The 15,916-nt window shown below is 43.4% G+C and overlaps 1 protein-coding gene across 1 annotated transcript in view; it reads right to left on the reverse strand.

Annotated features, from left to right (window-relative positions):
• NCF4 (neutrophil cytosolic factor 4) overlaps nucleotides 1-15,067 on the reverse strand; it is a 116,555-nt gene extending 101,488 nt beyond the window's left edge. The window contains exons 1-4 of the mRNA XM_086963209.1: nucleotides 14,738-15,067; nucleotides 11,758-11,842; nucleotides 11,002-11,155; nucleotides 10,528-10,598 (exon numbers count right to left, since the gene is read on the reverse strand). Coding sequence (XP_086819335.1) covers nucleotides 10,528-10,598; nucleotides 11,002-11,155; nucleotides 11,758-11,842; nucleotides 14,738-14,769 — 342 coding nt within the window. The 5' untranslated portion in view covers nucleotides 14,770-15,067. The remainder of the gene's footprint in view (nucleotides 1-10,527; nucleotides 10,599-11,001; nucleotides 11,156-11,757; nucleotides 11,843-14,737) is intronic.
• Between the last annotated feature and the right edge of the window lie 849 nt (nucleotides 15,068-15,916).

Raw genomic sequence — 15,916 nt, forward strand, 5'->3', positions numbered from 1 at the left:
CAACAGCCGCTGCGGCAGCAGCAGTGATGACTACTGCCCCTGCATCGTCACCCACAGCAGCAGACTCAACGGCAGCCTCAGCCTCTGCACCGACCCCTGCCCCAGCCCCGGCTCAGCAGATCACAGGGATTTCAGCAATCAAGGCACCGAGGGGAGCTGAGAAACTGGCAATAAATATGGAAGTAGAAGCAGAAACGAATACGCAAGTCTCATCAACCCAAGGAGGGAAAGACTTCCCCAATAAAGCAGACATCATCAAGGGGAGTGACAAGAAGATAGCAGGTAAGACGGTCCTGCGTCCCCCCTTACTTAATTGTGGAACAATCCCTAAAAAAACAATGCAGAAAAAAAATATAGACACTAATGAAAATGCTAAAGTCAGGGCAAACATAGGGGAAGAAGGTGGTTTAAACAATAATAAAAGCAAAAATGATGACACTCCTATCATGACTGAGGAAAAAAAGACTGAAGAGATAATTGAGTTAGAAGGTCTTGAGGAAACCATTGGGGTAGGAATGGTAAATGAGGTGTCGAGTGAGAGACTCTCACCACTAAACAACGATAAACCAACATTATTGGTTGCTACCTCAGAATGCTTCTCTAAAATTACAGTAATCCCTTCAAAGATGGAAGCTATCATAGGCGATGGACAAAACATAATGGGAGAGAATAATCGTCTCGCCACGGGACCTGTGAGTAATCACGGGATAGAGCAAACTTTGGAATGTAATGAGGAACATTTCTCCTCTGAGGATTGTGACTATGACACAGAAGAGGAATTAGACAAACCTGTGAATAAGACTCTGAATAAGCTACCCACACGGAAACGCAGAGGGAAGGCCAAGACAAATCATTAAAAAAAAGGTAGAACTTTGACCAACACGATAGCAGGAACAATCCCCTTGAGCACAAGAAAAAATGCTACTGATAAGAGTCCGTTAAGAAAGTGGATGGAGGCTAAAGGACTAGTTAAAAATATGACTTTAAGGCTCTCTGGGGGGAGCCCCACAGACAATGATAACGGGACACAGCAACTACAGGCAAATGGGTCTTACCCAATAACGCAAACTCCTAATTTAATCATTAACGAGCAGGCTAATGAACAACTCATAGGGGGGAATGAAATTCTTTCAGTCGCTTCCCCACCAGACCCCACCGGATCCACACCAGATCCAACAATCTCAGTAGACCTGGGCTCGGACTCTGAAATAAACTTATCTCACGTTGAAAGTAGGCAGGGAAAATCAATGGAAGAGCCCAGGTTGGGAAATGTCGACCACCCCCAGCTAGACGCTATCTTAAAGCTCCTTGTAAATCAAAGGTCAGAATCGGAGACACATTACCAGCAGTTGAAAAACGACAACATAAGACTGCAAACTTCAATAACTGATATAGCCACCATATTAAAAGGAGTCACACAGGAGATAATGGAGCCACAACAGCCTACCGTTACGGTAGAGGAAAAAATGCAAAGGGTTGACGCCAATGTGGAGCGACATGACACAGTCATAACTCAGCTACAGGGGAAAGTAGAAGACTTGGAGAATCGTCTTAGAAGATCAAATCTTAAACTGTATGGTTTTCCGGAAGGGGCAGAGGGGTCCGACCCAAGGGCTTTCTTGGTTAAACTGATGCCCCGTGCGTTCCCAGAACTTTCTGATTGGGATTGGGACTCTCAAATCCAAAGAGCACATCGGCTTCCACTTGGCCAAAGACGCCTTAACAGCAAATTTCCGCGCCCACTTCTGATCCATTTTGGTAATTTCCTGCTACGACAAGCGGTGTGGCAAAAAGCTAAACCCAACACTCCTATAACTATCGATAACTTCACTATCTTTGCACGCTCGGACCTAAGCAAAGCCACGATGGACAAGAGATGGGAAATGCGCAAACTAATTGACCCAATCAACAAATTGGGGGGCTCAGCTTATCTGCAGGAACCAGCTCGACTCAAAGTGATTTTGAAAGGACATACAAACTTCTTTAATGAGGTTCAGGAAGCGCAGGCATTCCTAACCAGCGTTAACAAGAGCAAACCGTCACAGAGTTGAAAAAAAAAGGCGGAGGTCTCATATCTATCTCTACATTTTGAAATACAGACTAAATAGACATATAGACATATCTAGCTGGGGGGGAAAAAAAAATAAAGGGGAAAAAAAGAGAAAAAAAGGGGGGCAGGAAACTAATCAACAATATTAGCAGATACAAAATTATCAAAGGTGGAGGGGGGGGAAGCCCTAGGTTTCCAGCCGCAAGTGCTGCCTCATCAACGGCAGCAGTAGGTAAGGGGAGGGAGGGGGAGGGAAGATCTTCGCAGTTTGGGGTGGGCGTGTGTGGGGTGGATGGGTGGAGAAAAGGTAGGGGGAAAATGGGGGAAAAAATATTTTCAACCTGGTAGAAAGACTCGAGAAGAGATTTATGTTCGAAAGGTACCACTTTTTACGTGTGGAAGAACACCAACCTATGTTGATAATTTGCACCATTTACTATATTTACTGCTTTAAAAATGCAAAGTATTAGATGTCTGGCATGGAACGTCTCAGGGCTAAACAATAAGCGTAAGAGACATTTAGTTGCGGCAGAATTAAACTTATATAATCCCCATCTAGTATTTCTGTCAGAAACCCATATCATAGATATTGATAAGAAGCTGTTGAATCAACTAGGTTTCGAGATGATAATCTATTCAGCAGCTGCCTCTCATGTTAGAGGTGTGGCTATATTAAAAGATAAAAGATACAAGGTAGAAATAACTAGGACGCAATCTGATAAACGGGGGAGGTGGGCAATTACTCAACTATGTCATAATAATCAGAAGTATGTCGCATGCGTTGTATATGGACCAAACAGAGAAGACCCTCGAATATTTGAACAATTAAGTATAGCCCTATTAGATTAGGAAGGAGAAGTTATAATAATGGGTGATTTTAACTGCATTATGAATGGTCAGATGGATACAACACGCCCAGGTAATTATATTCGAATGCCTAGAACTAGAACATCTATCCTTAATTTATGCAAGTTACACAGTGTTAAAGATGTATGGAATTCACTGCATCCAAATACCCCAGGCTATATTTATTTATTTATTTATTACTGGCATTTATAGAGCGCAACCAAATACCCTTGGGTGTCTCGGCGCTAGACTGCAGTAATGTCTCTCCCTAGAAGTTGGAACGGTGAACTGAGTGAGTGTGTTACTGGTCGAATAACCACGTTTTCAGTTTTTTTCTGAACTGTAGGAGTGAGGGGCTGGATTTAACATGGTGAGGTAGGGTGTTCCAGATCTTGGAGGCTGCGAAAAGGAAGCGACGGTCGCCCCATGTAACTGTCCTACTACGTGGAGTGATTCGTTGATTCAGTACAGAGGATCGAAGTGCTCTGACAGGTTTGTAAGGTTTTAATTGCTCTTTCAGGAAACGAGGCCCCTGATCCTGCATTACCTTGTAAACTATACACATGGCTTTAAACTTTATCCTATTTTGGATAGAGAGCCAGTGATAGGTTCTCAGAGTGTCTGAGATAGGAGCGAATTTGGGTGTTTTGGATAGCAGGCGTGCGGCCGCGTTTTGTACCGTCTGAAGCTTTTTAGTGACTCTTTTTTGGGCGTTCAGAAAGAGGCCGTTGCAATAGTCTAGGGAGGTAAGAACCAATGATGTGACCAGGGTCTTAGCGGCCGTGTCAGGTAGAAAAGGCAGGATTTTCCTAATCATCCTGAGTTTAAAATGGGCCGTGGAAGCTACCTTATTGGCATGGGCCATAAAGTTGAGCTGGTCATCGAATACAACTCCCAAATTTCTGACCTTGGAGGTAGGACAAGGTGGAGTGCCAAAAGTAGATGGCCACCAAGATGTCGGCCAGGATGGTGAGAGATTGCCAAAGATGACTACCTCCGTTTTGTCGGAGTTTAGCTTCAGGCAGTTACCTGCCATCCACTCACCTATGGCAGACATGCCAGATTGGAACCGTTCGGCTACCTCCTGACCGTCGCCCTTAATGGCCAGCACCAGCTGCGTGTCGTCAGCGTAGGAGGTTAGGCTCATCCCATGTGCTTTGATGACACTAGCAAGGTCCGACACATAGATGTTGAAAAGTGTCGGACTTAGGGATGAGCCTTGAGGTACCCCACAAGGTAACGACCGACTGGCAGATTGAAATGGGCCTAGTGTGACAGCCTGGGTTCTGTTAGCCAGGAAGGAGGCCAGCAGATTTCTCGCAGTGGACTGGATACCCATTTTTTCGACACGGTTGACTAAGGTCTTGTGGTCAACCGTGTCGAATGCTGCGGAAAGGTCTAAGAGTACCAGCAGGGCTGTCCCTCCTTGGTCCCGGATGGCTCTTATATCATCCGCTGCTTTAATAAGAGCGGTTTCCGTCCCGTGATATTTACGGAACCCAAACTGGGTGTCATCGAGCAGATTATATGTCTCTATATAATCTGAGAGCTGTTGGTTCATAGCTTTCTCCGTAATTTTCGCTAAAAATGGGAGACTTGCTATAGGTCGATAGTTTTTCAGCTCTTGTCTGTCGAGATTAGCTTTTTTTAATAAAGGTTTGATTAGAGTGTTTTTCAAGGAATCCGGGTAGGATCCGGAGCACAAGATGGTGTTGCAGACTAGAGTAAGAGTAGGAATGATAGTGTCTGATACCGTGGTCAACACTGACGTAGGGCATGGGTCCAAGGCTGATCCTGATTTAACTGATTTCAGTAAGATCTTGGTTTGATCAATAGTTAAAGGATTAAAACTTGTCAGGGAATTGCTCCGGACAGGCAGAGGAGGGGGGGTGGGGTTGGAAGATGGTTCTGAGGTGAAAGCTTGATATATATTGTTTACCTTCGCAAAGAAAAACTCTGACAAGGCATCGCATAATGATTGCGAGGGGGGGGGGGTTAAATCACGTGTGTTACCCGATAATGTTTTAGCAATATTGTATAGCTGTTTGCTAGAATTTTTGGCTTGTTCTATATGTTTAGAGAAAAAGACCTTTTTTGCTGCCGTTATCATGGTTTTGTAAGTGGCTAGAGCATCTTTATATTTGTCCTTACTTTCGTTGTCATAAGCTCGTCGCCAGTGTCTTTCCTTATTCCTTGTCAGTTGTTTTTGAGTTTTTAGCTCTTTTGTGTACCATTGGGCAGTCGGGGTGCTCCTATTTCTCGAAAGAGACTTAGTGGGTACTAGTTGCGAGGTGGCCACGCTCAGCCATTCATGGAATTGGTGTGTAGCAGCACTGGGATCATTAGATAGATTCGGTCTGAGGTTGTTTAATAGTGTATTTAAGCTATCATAGTTTAAATCCTTCCATGCTTTAAAAGGACCTGGCTTAAACTGAGAGGTCTTTTTGCTCAGTTGTTCTTTAATGGTCATGTTAATGAAAATGGCCGAGTGGTCCGTCCAGGTCATAGGGAGAATATCGGTGACATGTAGGTCTTCGATATTGGTGAATATGCCATCAAGTGTATGTCCTGCTTGATGAGTTGGGGCGTTAACCATTTGCCTGAGGCCGATTAATTCTAGGTCTGACGTAAGGGAGATAGTGTCCTTATCGGGGTTTTGTTCAAGATAGAAATTGAAATCGCCCATGACGGTGGTGGACTCGTCTGTGGCTATGGATTCAGTTATAATCCCCAGATTGGTTAGAAACGCTGCTCTGGACCCAGGGGGACGGTATAAGAGCACTCCTTTAAAACTAAAGGAAGGGGTGAATTTTATAATGAAATGCATGGCCTCACATGCCATGGCTAGAATGGGGGAGGTGCGAATTTCGAATTGCTCTTTGATTATGATGGCCAGTCCTCCACCTCTATTTTTCACCCTGTCCTGCCTGTGGACAGTGTATCCTTGTGGAACTGCCGTAACCAGGTCTGGAGCGGAAGCGTCATCAGTCCATGTTTCAGTTACGTACAGTGCATCTAAATTATAGTCAATAATTAGGTCAGCGATCTCTTGGCAGTGTTTAGCCAAGGATCGTGCGTTGATAAGGGCCATATTAATATGCTTCACCTTGATGTGCTTGGTGGAATTAATGGCGGTGGTGCCGTCAGTAAAGGGGATGATGGTGTTACAGTGGGGACATTTTAAGTCAGTACCTGTGGGCATATGTGCCAGGTCGATGAAAGAGCAGCAGGAGGTGGTCATAGGGCGAAGCTCCTCATAAACTATGTTCACGCTTAGATATGGCCCTAATATCAGATTCATTGATGAGCTCTATAACAACAATGGTCATACACCCACGCATCACATCTGATCACAACCCTATTATGGTTGAACTAACCATCTCTCAAAAACGCAATCCTCCTAGAGCCTTTACATTTCCAAGAAATTTAATATCGAATATGATCTTCATTACACAACTGAAACAACACATTATAGAATTCCTGACCTTTAACAGAAATACTGCTTCTTGCCTAACAGTATGGGACACTTGCAAAGCAAGTATTAGAGGGTACGTACAGGCATATGTCCTAAAACAAAATCAAGTAAGACGTAAATGTAATTTAACCTTGACTTCGGATATTGCTGCAGAAGAGACGAAACTAGTAGAGGCTCTAAGACGGAATCTATCAACTCTGACTATAAATACAAACCTGAGTCAGCTAAAATGTAAGACTAAAGAAGCTTTATTAAAAAAAAGGAGCGCACAGATTCACAAATACAAATTCACACAATATGAGGGGGGTGACAAAATTGGCAACATTTTAGCGTTCAAAGTAGCAGAGGATAGAGCAGAATCTACGGTTTCACAAATTATTGGGGTTGATAATAAAAGATATAACCAGACAGACCATATAATACAACAGTTTGCCAAATATTATGAAATTTTGTATACACCAGAGAACACGCCTAATGGCAATACAATTGACAATTACCTAAAAGAAAACCCAACGAACAAAATAACAATCTATGAGGCTGAAAATCTGGCTATAGAAATAACTAAAGAAGAACTAAGAGAAGCTATAAAATCATTGCCATCAGGTAAAGCTGCCGGGGAGGACGCTATCCCTTTAGAATTGTATAAATCATGCTTGGAGGAGTTAACACCCCTTCTTCTAGAAGTAATCAATCATACAAGTAGAACAGGGGCCGCCCCACACTCTTGGAATAAGGCAAAAATTGTTTTCTTTCACAAAAAGGGCAAACCTAAAGAGGAGATGGGCTCATATAGACCTATCTCCTTAATTAATGCCGACGCCAAGATTTTCGCAAAATGCTTAGCAAGAAGACTTGCACCACTATTGCCTAAAATAGTAAGCACACAGCAACACGGGTTTGTGACGGGGCGGGATACATCAGCCCATGTAAACACGGCAATAACAGCTTTCGATATAGCAGAGGTAGAGTCTACTCCCCTAGCAATGATAATGCTCGACGCTGAAAAAGCATTCGATCGGGTGGGGTGGAATTATCTGTGGCATATAATGGGACATATGGGGTTCAGTGGAAACTTTTTAAATGGGATTCTGGCACTCTATGACAATCCAACCGCATACGTTAGTTATTGTGGCCTTACTTCAAATTACTTCGCAATCAGGAGAGGCACACGTCAAGGGTGCCCTTTGTCACCTTTATTATTTGCTTTATCACTAGAGCCGTTTCTAAAGGCATTGGATAATCAACCAGAAATAATACCCTTTAAAACCAGTAGGCAAAGCTTAAAAATAACTGCTTATGCAGATGACATTGCTATTTATTCGACTGAAGTCATTGACTCCCTGAAAGCAATTAATCTGGAAGCATTAAAATTTGGCAATATATCTGGCTACAAATTAAACACTCATAAAACTCAAATAATAGCTAACTTTGCACCCCCCCAATCAATGCCTGAAATCTGTAAGACTGCTACCTATTTAGGAGTAGAAATTACCTCAAACATTAAAGAGCTAAATAAGATTAATTATAATAAACTTATGAAAACTACTACCATGAACTTAAAAAAATGGCACCGACTTCCATTAAATTTAATTGGCAGAATAAATTTAATAAAAATGAAAATCATACCCAAATATCTATACCTATTTAGATCAATCCCTTTAGCACAAAATAGGCTTTTTTTCAAACAACTAGATAGCATATTCTGCAACTTTATCTGGGGATATAAGAAAGCTAGGAGATCGTTGAAGATGTTAAAAAATCAAATCGGATCAGGAGGCCTTAATTTTCCAGATTTGAAACTCTACTTCTGGGCCTCATTTATAAGGCGTATTAGATCTTTATTGGATACAGAGAATCTGCTTTTTTACCACCATTTACTTCTAAAAGAAGATTCTAAACAATTTTTACTCCGCATTACAGACCCTAACTTCTACAAAAGGGTCAAATTCAAGACCGCACGGGATTTAGTAAAGATATGGAAAGATATACTTATCTACTGTAAAAGCACTATATTTCACACTCAATTAATCTTATGGGATAATCCCGGACTACCTAGCATATTTAGTGATGGGGAATTCCGAAGGTGGCAAACGAAAGGAGTCGAGGTGCTAGGGGACCTATACACTACTCAAGGCATAATGGATTTCTGCACCTTAAAACAAATATATGGACTGTCCGACACACACGAGTTCAAATATAGGCAAATATACGACTTTTTAGTGCGGAAGAACAAAATTAAAATCTTATCGAGCGGGGGTATTTGGGAACTCTTAAACTCCAAAAAGGAGAAATCAATAATTAGTCTGGCATATAAGATCTTCACAGATTTAAAAATGGATGATAATGAATTACTAGCTAATAAATGGAATGCAAAACTAGGAACTAACATAACAGGAAAACAAATAAGCATCTCATATACCAATATCCATTATTATGTAAGATCCTCTAGCCTACGTCTACAGCAATATAGAACTATATACATGTTATATTATACCCCAGAAAAGATCTCTAAATGGGTCTCAAACAACACTTCGGGAGAGAAAACCAAGTGCCCAAAATGTGATGAATATGCAGTAGATCTTATACATATGTTGTTCACTTGTCCAAAATTAGGGAAGTTCTGGGAAGAAGTGGGGAAAATTTTAGCCATAAAAGATGTTTCCAGCATACCACTAACAGCCCCTATGGTAATACTAGGACAATATACTACAAACCAACCACACTCCGTATTGTTATCTATCTTACTCTCCTGTGCTAAACTAACTTTAGCTAGAGCCTGGATCAGTCCTAACCCACCTAACGTATTGGAATGGTGGTATCTGGTTAATGAAATTAAAACTATGGAATGTACGCTAGCAGAACTTAGAGGTATTAAATCGTTTCAGAAGTATGAGAAAATCTGGGGGAAATTAGAACTGAATTGAATTGACATTTAGTTATGACTTATGCTTAGTATCTTTTATGTTTTTGTTTTTTTTTGTTTTTTATAAGATGAGAACAGATTGTGTATGTATATGACGAATTTGTTGAATTTGAAATAATAACTGAATGCATTTTGTAACTCTATACCAGGTGAAAATAATGAAATATTTCAACAAAAAAAAAAGAGAATCTCACTAGACACTTCCTTTCTAGACCTGGTGGCATCTGTGTTCATGCCTGGGGATAATGGTCCTGACCTGGATGAGCTACAGTGTTAGAATGGTCAAAGGTATTTTATTAAGGGAGGGGTCATCAGCACCCAAAGGCTTCAACCAGACCTTGTTAAGAAGGAGGCACTTTGAAGTTCTCTCGCCATCGTGCTCCCTCTCCTATAAACTGGATAAATACTAGTTTTTCCCAGGAGCCAAGCATTGGTTTTGTGAGCGTTTTTGTACACTAGACTGATCATCAAACGAATAGAGCAATAATAAAAACACCTGTCACACTTAAAATAAAGTCACCTTTGGAAGAATACTTTTAAAAACTTCTAAAAAATAACCAGATATTTCACACACGCCACCAAATCTTGGTCAATTGACATTTCTTGACAGTGTATGTAAGATAGACACAGTGAGGCTGCAATCTTACACTGCCACAATGTTGTACAAGCAGATTTTCAATCCTGCACCAGATTTTGGATTTCAGATAGGTATCCACTGAGTTTTTAACTTTTGCAGTATCAAAAGTATTTTAAAAGAAGTAAGGAACATGTAACCACTTTAACATATGACAGACTTTTGATGTACTCCAAGTCGGCTCATGAAATCAGCAATGGTAGAAAAATAAATAAGGACTTGTGTTACCTGGTGGACCTGAGGTGGCAAATAAATTGAGATTGGCAGGCCTCAGTATCAACCCTGTACCTACAAACCTGTTGTTTTCTACATGCCAGTGAACAAATAAGGGTCTAAAGTTAGATTTTTGCCGTTCTTGACCAAAATGCAGACTCGAGCAAAAAAGCTTTTGGGGCCTCTCCATTCTATTTTTGTTTCAATACCAGTCCCTGTCCTAACCGAAGGTGTGTTTCTAATTTGTAATTCATGGTGCCTTTTAACTTACACACTTATCTACAGTTTAATTAGTCATTTTATATACATATGTTCCAAATGTCAAGTATTGACCTTTTATTTTAGCTAATCGGCATAACACTAATTCAAATTGACGCTCACAGTACCTTCATATAGATGTTAAGGATAGGGATGCGGCTCTCTGCGATGTTACGTTTGTTTCCCACATAAACCTTCCCTACAAAAGAGAGAAATGGTTCAAAATGGAGTCAGAGAAAATATCAAATGTGTGAAACATTTCTCCCACTGAGGAAGAGATGGAGCGGTGACTGATAAAAGTTAGGTAATTGAGTTAGAGTTATCAGATGCAGAAGATGATTCATAACACAAGATACCTTCTAAAAGGTTCAAAGTTAGAAGAGAAGACTGTAAAGAGAGAGGTCATGAAATGGTGAGATATAAGGAAGCTGAGGAAAGATGAGAGGAAGAATAGGAGAGAACAGGAAACAGAATGAGAGAGATGGGAACACATGCAGACAGAAGGACAACCAGGGAAATGGCAGAGCTATAGAACAAGAGACAAAACAATAAGATCACATCGGTGGGGAGCTGTGAAAAGGAAGAGGGCTGCACTTTCTCACCTGGCATTATTGGAAGGTTGATTCTGTAGGTGCTGTTGGGGCTCTCGGGCCCGTACTGCTCTTCCAGGGTGGCATTGAGGTCATAGAACTGGTTGTAACGACGGTAAATCAGGTAATTCCCTCCTCCCTTTGTCTTGACGCTGATCAGAAACATCTAGAAAGAAGAGGGATTTGGTAAATTTTTAGTATTCAGATTTTATCCCCAATTTCCTCCCAATCATCCTCAATTTTTGTTGGGTAGAAGAATAACAATTCCTCATAGCTGGGACACTGCCTAATGTGCCTACATTTGGTCCCAGGCAGTGCTTAATTTGTTGAAGAATAAGTGCTGGTGCCCAAAGCTCTGCTCAGAAGCCCAAGGTCAGCACCAGCGTGCGGAATACAAAGGTTAGATTGTCTTGAATCCACCTCATGCCTCTTTAATCAATTACCAAACTCTCCCTGCCCTTTTAAATCTTTCTCTTTCTCTTGAAGTATCAGATAAAAAAATAAGTGTCGGTCCTCAAAAAGGAGTGCTGATTGCCCTCACCGGAATCCACCGGCTCTAAATAAGTACTGGTCCCAGCTACCAGCGTCATGCCTGGATTTCATTGTTCCTATAGAATATATGAATAATTTCCATTTAAGTTATCTGTATCTATATTTATCTCATTTGGATATACTGAAAATCTGGCATGGTTCCAGCCTTTGATGATCAACTCAACGATTTTCCCACCTTACCAACACACTTATGGTCTATAAACAGGTGGTGCTTACAAAATAATTGGACCAGCCTTTCTTCTCCTCGATGTCGGCGATGTGAGCGAACACTGGCACATCATCTGGCAACTGGGCGAAATCACTGAAAGAGAGAGGCTACCGTCAGGAGGTGCCATGCAGACAGTAGTACACACAAAGCACTTTATTATCGCGACAAGTCACAGACGTTTTGCCAAGGAAAATACTACAAATGTATTCAATCATACCAGGATTAAAGATGAAGGGGGGGGGGGTCCCAGGTTCAATGAAGGCAGTTTCATTGCAGTGGGATATCTCTCTAACCCGGGCAGACCGTGCATGCGCAATCTGTGTTAGCATCCCTGGAGGTGAGGGGTTTCTTTAAAAATAACTTTACTGTCACACCCAATGACACACTTAAGAACACCCACACTATCATCTCCAGATAGTTAAGCAGTGCATGTTGTGCTTTGTCATGCTGGAATCTGTTACACTTGTAACTATTTTGGAATGAGAGACATGCCACACAGTTTTTGAGAGGCATTAGTGACCATTTCTAAATGTCGAACACACTTCACCATTGTTGAATGTAAGACAAATCCCACCATCCTTGAGTGTATGTGGCACACTTGGCCATACACAGGTGTGCAGCAAAACACACAAGATGATGGACGGAATGTTGCACAATGGAAAAACATTCCCCCCCAGTCACAGATCTGGGTTTAATCCATCGTTATTTTGCTCACCAAGCCACCCCAGTTCAGACATGGCCATATGCAAATCAGTCTTGACTCTGTGCCTCATGGGAACAGTCCAGCCCGAACTGCCAAGCCATGTCTTTCCTGGACCGGAATCAAGCATCCTAGGACCGGTTTCTGGCTATCAGCCGTCTTCATCCAGGATAGCTTGACTCCAGTGGCTTAGTGAGCAAGGGACCCATGTCTGGGCATACCCTTCTCACATAGGGTGAACAGTAAAACAAACAAGATGATGAATGGAATTTTGCACAATGGATAAACATTCACCCCCAGTCACATAACTGGGCTTAATCCATCGTTATTTTGCTCACCAAGCCACCCCAGTTCAGACATGGCCATATGCAAATCAGTCTTGACTCTGTGCCTCATGGGAACAGTCCAGCCCGAACTGCCAAGCCAAGTCTTTCCTGGACCGGAATCAAGCATCCTAGGACCGGTTTCTGACTATCAGCCGTCTTCAGCCAGGATAGCTTGACTCCAGTGGCTTAGTGAGCAAGGGACCCACGTCTGGGCATACCCTTCTCACATAGGGTGAACAGTAAAACAAACAAGATGATGAATGGAATTTTGCACAATGGATAAACATTCACCCCCAGTCACATAACTGGGCTTAATCCATCGTTATTTTGCTCACCAAGCCACCCCAGTTCAGACATGGCCATATGCAAATCAGTCTTGACTCTGTGCCTCATGGGAACAGTCCAGCCCGAACTGCCAAGCCAAGTCTTTCCTGGACCGGAATCAAGCATCCTAGGACCGGTTTCTGACTATCAGCCGTCTTCAGCCAGGATAGCTTGACTCCAGTGGCTTAGTGAGCAAGGGACCCACGTCTGGGCATACCCTTCTCACATAGGGTGACAGCAAAACACACAAGATGAACGGAATGTTGCACAATGGAAAAACGTTCATCCCCAGTCACAGATCTGGGTTTAATCCATCGTATTTTTGCAATTGTCACCCCGAGTGGGACGGGTATGCTCAGATGTGAGTCCTGTGGTCTCCATGCCACTGGAATCAAGCTATCTAGGCTGATGAGGGCTGAAAGCCCGAAACCGGTCCTTGGATGCCTGTTTCCAGTCCAGGGAGGACCTGGCTTGGCAGTTCGGGCTGGACTGTTCACAAGGGGCACAGGGTCAAGACTGATTTGCCTATGGCTGAGTTCAAACTGGAATGGAATGGTGAGCACAAAAAAACGATGGATTTAGGCCCAGATCTCTGTACTGGGGTGAATGTATGACATTGTTCTGCATTCTGTCCATCAACTGTTATTTTTGCATTTGTCACCCCGAGTGGGAAGGGTATGCTCAGACGTAAGTCCCGTGCTCTCCATGCCACTGGAATCAAGCTATCCAGGCTGATGGGGGCTGAAAGCCCGAAACCGGTCCTTGGATGCTTGTTTCCAGTCCAGGGAGGACCTGGCTTGGCAGTTCAGGCTGGACTGTTCCCATGGAGCACAGGGTCAAGACTGGTTTGCATATGGCTGGGTTCAAACTGGAATGGCGAGCAAAAAAACGATGGAATTAGGCCAGATCTCTGTACTGGGGTGAATGTATGACATTGTTCTGCATTCTGTCCATCGACTGTTATTTTTGCATACACAGGTGTGCAAGTGCAACACACTTCCCCAATCTTGACTGTGAGGCACATTTTACCATTCTTGAGTGTAAATCCTAGTTCACCATTTGTGAGTGTGCAACGCACGTCAGAGTTCTCTAGTTATCATTACCGTGCGTGGTGCACTCTTCCTCATGCCCAAGTGTGAGGCAAGCCCATTGATAATTATGTGGCACTCTCCTCTCCTCTCCTCCTAGATTGAGTAACACTTTAAAATTTCTGAGCAAGTGACATAGTTCAGGGTTCATGTCTATGACGCACATCTCCACTCAAGGGTATGCAACACAATTCCCCTCTCCTGAGTCTGTACGACACAATTCACTAGTCCTGAGTGTGAACATGGTCCCTATACCTCACTGTGTGCGCCACGGTATCTTTCATGAGTGTGTGGCCTGTTTCATCACTGCAGTGTGTGACAACAAACATTAAACTTTCCAGAATGCGCAACACAATTTGCCATTCACGAGCGTGTGACACATCTCGTCATTACTTATCAGTAATACAGTCTCCGCTTAGTACACCTCCCTCAATCATGCTTTCACGTTCACCCCATGTCTTGTTCAGCCGCTCACAAGCGCCCTGAAGCTATTGATCGCCTGCATGTGGCGCGGTACAAACTGCTGCTAGCATCACTGCGCTGTGCTCACCTCTCGTCCCTCAGTTGGCGTGGTAGCGACATTCCTGGATTAAGATCGCCCAAAACGGGATTACAGCAGGCCCGGCAGAGCCCAGTATATTCCGGCAAAACACAGTGCCCCGCTGTAGAAAACAGGTGACTCAACTATCCAGCAAGCCCAGTGCTGTGCAAATAAGCGGTGATGTCCAGATAACGCAGTGTAGTTCACGCGGCCCTGGGTCGGTCCAACAAGAGCGGTGCAGTCCCACAGAGTCCAGTGCAGTCCCACAGACCGCAGTGAATGCCAGCGAGGCCCCGTGAAGCCTCGGCGCTTAGTACCGAGTACTCCCGGGCTGTTTCTAACCGAAAGGGGAAGTGATGTGGGTGGGGAGAAGACGAAAGGAGAAGTGAGACCCAAGCGTGAATGATGGAAGCGGCGCCCGTCAGCAAGAGGGCACGAGGAAGGAAAGACCGGAGTCTTTACCACCTCATTAAGCCCTGTGTCTGGGCAGGATCACCAGCCTTACCCATAATTCACTGCACTGTTCATCCCTATAGGCTTCTCGTGATCTGAAGGGCTACCCCTATTTCTGAATCCTGGCGTAACACAGCCCCCCCCCCCCCCCCCCCCCCCCCAGGGGACACACTACAGGGGGCCCCTGTGCTGTCGTGCAGCACCTGGCATTACATACATCGTCTGGGATGTGAGTTACATCACTTACGTTACGCTCGCTGTCCTCTGTCAGAGGAGTCTCGGAGGGTGGGGTGAGTAAGGACATCTTCAATGGGCCTTAAAAAGATGCAGGTCACAGGGTCACCTCCTGGAAGCGGGAGCTGCCCAGCTCTTTGCTAGAAGAAATAAAGAGAACGTCGACCGGCACCAACATTCTTATCAAAAGTACATTATAAGCCGTGGAAAAAGAATTACAGCCTCGTTTGTGTGTGGTGTTCAGTTTGAAAACAAATTCCTTTTTGAGATCGTGTCAAACTGCACTTTTATCCTTACGCTTCCTTCTCTCTTTCCATTGACAGGGTAGAGAGAAGAGACGGAGAGGTTTGTAGTGTTCTTTTTGCGTAAGTGCAGGCAGCGGCCTGTGGCTTCATGTTTTGTGAATTAAGATTTTGTGTGGAAAGTGTCTGCTCCTGCAATATTATTTCCAATCTTACATTCATGCCCTTTAGTTGTGTGCTGTGCATGCTGGCTGAATAA

The sequence above is a fragment of the Lissotriton vulgaris genome, chromosome 1_1 (assembly GCF_964263255.1).
Source record: "Lissotriton vulgaris chromosome 1_1, aLisVul1.2, whole genome shotgun sequence".
Lineage (NCBI taxonomy): Eukaryota > Metazoa > Chordata > Amphibia > Caudata > Salamandridae > Lissotriton > Lissotriton vulgaris.